This window comes from Leptonychotes weddellii, chromosome 2 (assembly GCF_054177405.1).
Source record: "Leptonychotes weddellii isolate Sample4059 chromosome 2, ASM5417740v2, whole genome shotgun sequence".
NCBI lineage: Eukaryota > Metazoa > Chordata > Mammalia > Carnivora > Phocidae > Leptonychotes > Leptonychotes weddellii.
In genome coordinates, this window is record NC_138370.1 from 177,591,229 (window position 1) to 177,599,213 (window position 7,985).

Here is a 7,985-nt window from a genome sequence, read left to right on the forward strand (position 1 = left end):
TCGGGACTGCCTGGCCCAGCCGACGGCTGTCTCTGGGGGTGGACGTTTTCCACGTGTGGCCCCGTCCCTGCCCTCACACGAAACCCTTGGCTTAGTCAGGGTGTCCACCTAGAGCAGCCCGTCTGCATTTTGACTGGACACTTGGCCTCTTGTGGCCTCTGGTGGGGCCATGGCGTGGTCAGGGGGATGCGGCAGCAGCAGGGTACCTGGGGCAGACCTCGGAGCGGGGAGGAGTTGTGTCCGGCCGTCCTCCGGGCCACCCGAACCCTGAGGGGGCATCCAGGGGAGCACTTGGGTCCCTGGTGCCAAGAGTTGGGCAGCCCAGGAGACTGGGAACGGGATTCCACCTTCATACGGAGGTGTCTGAGGGGAGAGCACCTTCACGGGTGTTTGAACAGTTTCCAGTGTCCAGCTGGTTGGTGATTTTTCACATGTTTACAAAGCATAACTGCTGAGTGACTGTGGTCCGCTTGAAAGACAAGGCATTACCTTTGCCAGCAGCAGAGGCTGGGAGGCCCGAGCCCACGTCAGCCGCCCCTCCCCTGGGGCCCCTTCCGTGGTGTGGATGGCAGCTCAGATGCCCTCGCCCTGCACGCCTGGATCCTCTGCCCTGGTGGAGCCACGGGGGCGAGATGTTCCTGAGGAGCCTCTGTCCAGGGCAGGCCCCCCGGCCGCGACCAGGGACCCGACTGGGGACCCGCCCCCCGTTCCCCTCCCCCCACCCCCACATCCTCACACACCACATGTCTCCTGCTCTCTCAGTCCCTCTCCATCATAGCTTTTTTTTTTTTTTTAAGATTTTATTACTCATTTGACAGAGGGCATGAGCGCACATGCACAAACAGGGAGGGTCAGACAGAGAGGGAGAAGCAGACTCCCTGCCGAGCAGGGAGCCCGAGATGGGGCTCGATCCCAAGACCCCAAAGTTGAAGGCAGACGCTTCACTGACTGAGCCACCCAGGCACCCCTGCCTCCTAGCTTTAACCTGGCCTGGGGCTTTGGAGCCTGTTGGCCTCCTGGAGGTGGGTGGGGGCCTGGTACTGGGGAACCAGGGCTGCTGCAGGACCCCAGGGGCCCTCCTGCAGGGACGAGCCGCGTTCCGTCTCCCCTGCGTGCTCTGCGGGGAAAGCGCTGCGTGGGGGCAGGGCCACCCCCTGAGCCCCTCGTCCCTTTCTTGTGTGCATAGGTGATCGAGCTGGTGGACAAAGAAGACATCCACATCTCCACCAGCCAGGTGGCCGAGATTGTGGCCATGTTGGAAAAGGAGGAGAAGGTGGAGGAGAAGGAGAAGGCCAAGGAGAAGGCTGGGAAGGAGGCCGCCGAAGTGAAGAATTAGGGCCTGCCCCGCTCACGGGTGCCTCGGGGCCCCTCCCGCGTCGGCCTCCGCCCCCCAGCGCCGACTGCCGGGCCCTGCTGTGCTCGAGACGGCTTTGAGGTAATTCTTAGTGACAATCTAGTATTTTGTCTGGAATAAATCAGAAACTTCCATAATCAAGTAATTCTTAATTTCATCATTCCATGAAGATTCATTCAGTCTGGAATCCCTGAACCCTTCCAGGGCATCATGTCTGGACTCACACAGTGGCACAGTGCTGCCGTGGCCCCAGCCGTGGTGGCCACGTGTGCAGCCCGCCAACAGCCGGGGAGTCGTGGCTGCACACGGCCTCCTGGCTCCAGAGGTGGGCCCGGGCCAGACCGGGGCAGTAAGGTGCCTCCTTCCCTGCGTGGGCCGCACCCTGCTGGCGCCTGTCCCTGGGGAAGAAAGGACCGGCCGTGTGGACTCCCCGTGCCCGTGGAGCCTGAGGCACGCAGATGGGAATTAGAGAAACACAGCCCTCCTTGGCTCTGGAGAAGACGTGCCCGTTAGTCTGCGGACTTGGATTCCTGACCGTCAGGCAGCCTAAATGGCACCTTTTCACGCACAGTTCCAAAGTCGTCTCTGGAACGACGGGGGTCCCACGGCCTCTGGAAAACCACAGTTGTCCCGACAGGCACGTGGCGCCTTGTGCAAGTCTCCTGCCGTGTGTCCGCCCTTGCTTGGTTTAACCTTTGGTGTTCCCCTAACCCTCGAAGCAGTTGACGAGTGCAGCCTTGTCACACACCGCTGCAGGTCTGACCCGTAGTAGCCGACGAGAGTTACGCTGGGAGAGATACTAACGAAGCCCTTGGAAGTTAAGCCTTTCCGCTCAACTAATTGATCATGCTGTTGTGGCTTTTAGAAAGTTTCCCGCTTTGGGTTGTCGGCGCCCCGTCACCCCCATGGGTGATGGGAACGGATTGCGCTGTGTGTCCAGGGACGGCGCGGGGCGCTCGGAGCGCACACCCCCTGCTACAGCGTTGCTCCCAGCTCCTCCGGACCAGCAGGCCAGTGGCCGCACGGGTCCTGTGGCGGGGAGTCCTGGCGGGGGCCGGTCCAACACTCAGGCTCTGGAGGGTCGGGCTCACCTGGCGCACCCAGGGCTGGAGCGCGGCGGCCTCCGTGGGCTTGGTGTCTGGCCGCCTCAGCACCTGGGGGGCGGGGTGCTGGGGTCTCAGCTCTGTCGGACTTGTTCTTCAAAGGCTGGGGCCGTTACGGGCAAGAACGTTCTCTCGGCGGAATGCAGGCACAGGCTTGGAAGAGCTAGGAACAGGGTGGCCAGGCGAGCCGGGTGAGCCGGGAGAGGAGGAGGAGGGCCCAGAAAGGACGGCTTCTAAATTACTTGAAAATTTTTACTCAGCCGTTAAAGAGGAAACTTGACAAAATAGGAATAAGATTATGTACTCTCAAATGTAAACCTTTGTAAAGTAACAGTTGGGTTCTAAAGGGTTTTTATTTCGATTATTTGAGAAATATATTTCAGATGCTTAATTAAAATATTTATAAATTACCTTACACTTCCGTTAGTGGCGGGTGTTGAGCCGTAGGAAGTGTGCGTGTCTGTGAGCTTTGGGCCGCCTGTGGGCCCCGTGGATGGCGCTTGTCTTTGTAGCGAGCGGCGCTTCGGCGCCCCAGCAGCTGGGCCCAGATCCTGTCTTCCCCGTCGCCGCGCTGGCCGGGTGCCCTGGGCATCCCCACGACGCGGTCACTGGCATGGCCGGGCGCCCCCGCTTGTCCGCGTCCCCCGCGAGAGTCGCGCGCCCCCAGATGCTGCCGGGCTTGGCGAGGACCTTCGGGGCTGGCCACGTGGGCAGTGGCCCTGCTGTAGGCCCCGCCTCGGTGGCGCGGGGGATGTTCCCGTCCTGAGCTGGTCGCTGCAGCTGAGGGTCGTGTCCGGGCGTGCCGGCGGTAGACCTGGAAGTCAGTTCTGTGCCGCGAGCTTTGCGGAGGCGCCTGGGCCGTGACCGCCGGTGTCGGACGGCTACTCCCGTGGCCCTCCTGCGCTTCTGGAGGAGAAGCAGCCTGTGATGTCGACACCTGCTTGGAAAGGAGACAGGAGTTCTTAGCGCGTGCTTCATCCTTCGCTCCACCTTTTAAACACCACTCTTTTAGTTGGGATTTGGGAAAACTGTGTGTGGCTTCTGGAGCCCTTTTGGAATCTCAAAATCCAGCCTTTTTAAAAATGAAAGGCGCTTTGCAATTTTGCAGAATAACCTCCAGGCAGCGGTTCTCACAGTGGTGCCCTGGGCCGGCTCCACCTGAGAACCCCCCCACCAGCTGTGTATAAATGTCTTTTTTTAGAAATAGTGTTTTTATTAAAATGCCAAATTAATGTTCCCATAACACTCGAAGTAAGATTTTTGAACCATGTGGCGCATCAGAAGTTAAGGTGGAAGCGGACAGAATTGTTGGGAGTGTCTGCTTTGGGCTTCAGGGTCCGCTTCCACCTTCACGGCGGAGGGGGGTGGCACGTGGCCCTTGGGCGTGGCTGTGCCACCATGAGGCCAGGTTCCCGATGGACGTCCCACCTAGCGGAGCTCAAGCCCAGGTGGCCTCAGGTGCGCGCTGGCTTCATGTCCCGTCAGACTGTGCCCCCAGCCTGACCCCCGTGCGGTGGCCAGACACTCAGTGTGATGTACGGAGAAGGGTTAATAAAGCACTGTCGTGATGACCTGTCCACTGTGCGGTGGTTGCTTTGTCCAGACCGGTGAAGGAGGCCGCTGCCTGACCTGGCTCTCCCCCCCAACCCCAGTTCTCAGTGGACGCCTTGGGACCTGGGTGGGCAGGACTGGGATCCTGGCTGAAGGGTCACCTAGGAGGGCCCAATTCTGTTGGGAAAGACTCTGAAGACTCCTGGGAGTGGGGACGGTGCTGCCCAAGGGCTGTGCACTCCACTGAGGGGGTCCCGGATGATGCAGGGGCCCTCCCTACCCTGCAGACTGCTCCCCAAAGCGTGGACAGGGCCCAGAGAGCCAGCTCAGGGCTGCCTGCGCTCTAGCCCAGAGTAGAGAGCTGAGCCCCTGCTGGGAGGGAGGGCCACAAGGCGGCAGGACAGGCACAACGATGCCCCCCCCCCCCCCGCCACCATCCTCCCAGTTCCCTCCGGCAGACAGACCACCCCACCCTGAGCCGGGGACCTCCACCCTGTCTCAGGTGGCCTCACCCCTTCACTGGCACCAGTCTGCATGGGGCGCTGTGTGGGATCCCTCCACCTTTACTGAGTCCTGACACCCTGCCTGAGGGCCACCCTCACTAGCATCCCACCTCTCCCTGAGGCCAGCCTTGGTCACGTTCCCTTTGCCCCGTAGGTCTTGAGAGCTCAGACACGGCTCCAGAACCATGTGGGAGAGGTTATTTTTGTGGGGGCAGGTGTGGGTGGGGGGCTGCTGGGTCTCAGCCCTTGCCTTCTCCCTGGGCTGGGCCCTGAGCCAGCGGCTCCTGTCCAGGTTCTCTGCGGTGCCCTGGCAGGCACCTACACGCCATCGCGGGAGTCAGTGGCCGGGGACAGTGGGGACAGGGGCCGTGTAAGCCTGCGGGCGACATGAGGCCTGGGCGGGAGCCTGTTTCTCGGCTCCACAGTTCAGAAGGCCACATAAAGACACCAGGGCTCTGGGGACGCTGATCTGGGAGGGCAGGTGGCTCTACAGTCCTGGGGAAGGGGTGCTCCTGAGCAGAACGAGGACAGCATGAGTATGAAACACCGAGAATTGGTTGTAAACGAAGATCCCGCCCCTGGCGGTCCTCAGTCTTGCCTGCCCAGCTGGCACTGACTCACACCAGGAGAGAGAGAGGCGTTCCCCAGTCTTCTCAGGAGGACGTTCCATCCCCGCAGGGTCTTGAGGGAGAATTCCAGCTGGTGGGCCTGGAAGCTACCCGTGCTGCTTCCCAGCCCCCAGGCACCATTCCCTGGGGGCTGGGGGTCGTGGGGGCAGTGAGCTGGGGCAACTGGGGGTGAGGGCTGCTGGCCATGTGCCCCTTGCTCTGCCCCCCCCACAGCGTTCCTGCCCCAGATGCCCACCCAGCAAAGTCCGACGACCCCACGGGAGCACCGGCATATCCAGAAAGCAGGGCCTTCCAACAGGACATAGCTGTGCCCCCAAAAAGCTCCGGGAAGACGGGAGAGGACCAGGGGCTATTCTGGACTAGGGAGAGACAGCCAGATGAGGACCTGATTGAAAACCGCGCCGCTGTGGTGGGGGCGGCTGGCGCCGTTCAGTCAGGCTGGCCTGCAAGGGTGTTTAGTGTGGGGGCTGCGGCCGTTTGTGCGCCCACCCGCCCGGGGAGGGGACGCGGGGTGCACGGTCCGTGTCCAGCCTAGGAGCACAGGCGGGCGGCAGCCCACAGGTCAGGAATGAGATTGCGGGGTCCGGGAAGGGTGTGGAGGCGCTCAGCCCAGGTGAGCCGAGCCAGGCGGCGATGGGGAAAGGTGAAGGGCCGGCCTGGAGGTCCAAGAACGGGGGAGCAGGTGGCGTGTGGACGCGTCTCTCCTGAGCCGCCACTGAGGCCGGCCCGGGGGCTGGGGCGAACCCCACCTGGCCCGGGGCTCGGAGAACACTCCGCGGACTGCGCGGAGACCGCCCGGCCGGCTTGCAGGCGGCGGCGAGCCCGGCCGGTGAAGGGCGGGGCCGCAGGTGCCGCCGGACAGGTGCAGGCTGACTGGGGCGGGGCCCTGGGGTAGGTGGGGCCGGCAGGTGAGGGGCGGGGAGGCTCCCCGGCCGCGCGGAGGGCCCGGCTGCCCTTGCCTGCCTGTCCAGTGCCCCAACCTGCCGGCCTGGCCTGTTCCTCTGCCCGCCCGCGTCCCGCCCGGGGTCTCGGTCCGGCGTCCGGAAGACCGGCCCCTCCCCTGGAGGCCTGACCCCCGTTCCCGAGCGCGCCCCTGGAGCCCCGCGGGGCCGCGCAGGAGAGGGGCCGGGGACTTGGCGGGGATGCTGGCGGGCGGACACTAGAGGGCGCTCCCGGCCCGCATCCGCCCGCCTCCCCGTTTCCTGCCTCCCCCGCCGGCTTCCCCTCCCCCCCGGCTCCCCACTGGGCCCCCCCACTGCCGGGCCCCCCCACTGCCGGGCTCCCCCCTGCCGGGTTCCATCCGCCCCCTGGGCTCCCCCCAGCTCCCCCCCCGCCCCGTTCCCCACCGCTCCCCGCGCCGCTCCCTCCCCGCCCCCCCAGGGCTCCCCGCCAGGCCCCCTCCGCGGGTCCCCTCTGGGCTGCCCCCTCCACCTCCCCGCCGGCCTGGGGTGCTGCTGGCCCCAGGCCGCACTCCCACACTTGTGGTTCACGCCCTCATTGGCCTGCATCTCTCCGGAGCGCTGGGGACACAACACTGGGTCTCTGGCAGGCTGGACCGGGCGCCAGGAGTGCTTCCCCCAGTGAGGTCACGGTATGGGGCGGCACCGGGTTCAGATCCTCCCTTCAGGGGGGCCCCAGACTTGGAAAGTGAGTTGAACACAGCTCTATCTAGCGGGAGCGAGTTTCTGAGAAGCCAGAGTTGAACTGGACCCAGCACAGTGGCTGGCCCTCTACAGTCAGACCAGACTAGGTGTCAGCAGCGACAGAGGAAGGAGGGACGGCCGGCCCTGCACAGCCCTGGGGTTCAGAGAGGACCTGGGCAAGTCTGTGCTCGGCCGCCGGTCCCCGAATCCTCTCCAGCCTCAGCACAGCCTGGGCGTTACCGCCTCCTTTAGGAAGCCTTCCCAGACTTACCCCCCCAGTGCGGCGTGGGTGGGTGCCCTGGTCCGCGTCCCCACTGCCCCAGACCGAGAACTCTGGAGCAGAGGGGGCCAGGTCCTGTCACTGGGTCCTCGGTGCCCCAGCTAGCTGAGGGTCAGCATGCAGCGTCTGCCCAAAGTCCCAGGAGTGGTGGAGAGCAGGGGCTGCGGGTGAAGCCCCTGGGGCGGGGCGGGGGCGATGCCAGGCCTGGGATGGGGAAGGGAAGCATCCGGGAGCTGGAGTGTGGCTCCCAGAGCAGACAGCACTCTCCCCCCCCCAACCCCCCCCCCCCCCCCGGTGTGTCTGAATCAGGGGCCAGGTGAGTTTTGCTGGCATGTGGCTCTGTGGCGGGGGTGGGCGGGGAGCCCCACTAGAAACCACCTCCTCCCCCTCCCCCCCCCAGCTAACCGCAGGTGCCAGCAGGTGGGGTGTGGAGGGGGAGGCCTCAGAAGTCGCTGCAGATGCCTGCACAGGACCCCCCGAGTCCACCTAGAGCCCAGGAGCCAGGGGCAGCCAGGCAGCTTGGCAGGGCCTTCCTTCCTCCTTGCGCAGCCACACCCCAGGATGCTCTCCTTGCCCATCCCCTGAACACCCCCTTGCTGGCATTCCCTGCCCTTGGGGACCTCAGACTGAGGCAATGAAGACCACCCATGGCCCTGAGGTTGTGCCCTGCCCGCGTTGGACCCCCAGGCAGCTGGACATAGCGGACCACCCTCACCCTGGCTTTGCCCAGGATTGTCCTATCCAAGCCGGGACCTGGGCTTATGACCGCAGGCCGCCAGTCCCAGTCTGTGCCCGTAGCAGCTGGAGACCCCTCCCTCCTCAGGGCAGGGAGGGCGGCCGACAGGACCTGTCCCAGGCGGGCAGTAGGGACACTGAACTGGGGTTCCAGAAAGGCAGGAAACAAGGAGTCACAGAGCAGGGA

At 64.4% G+C, this 7,985-nt stretch overlaps 1 protein-coding gene across 3 annotated transcripts in view; it reads left to right on the forward strand.

Moving 5' to 3' along the window:
- Window positions 1–4,034, forward strand: part of LETM1 (leucine zipper and EF-hand containing transmembrane protein 1) — a 38,895-nt gene extending 34,861 nt beyond the window's left edge. For all 3 annotated transcript variants that reach the window (XM_081812776.1, XM_081812777.1, XM_081812778.1), the window contains one exon: window positions 1,187–4,034. In XM_081812776.1, the coding sequence (XP_081668902.1) occupies window positions 1,187–1,336 (150 nt within the window). In that variant the 3' untranslated portion in view covers window positions 1,337–4,034. The remainder of the gene's footprint in view (window positions 1–1,186) is intronic.
- The last annotated feature ends 3,951 nt before the right edge of the window (window positions 4,035–7,985 follow it).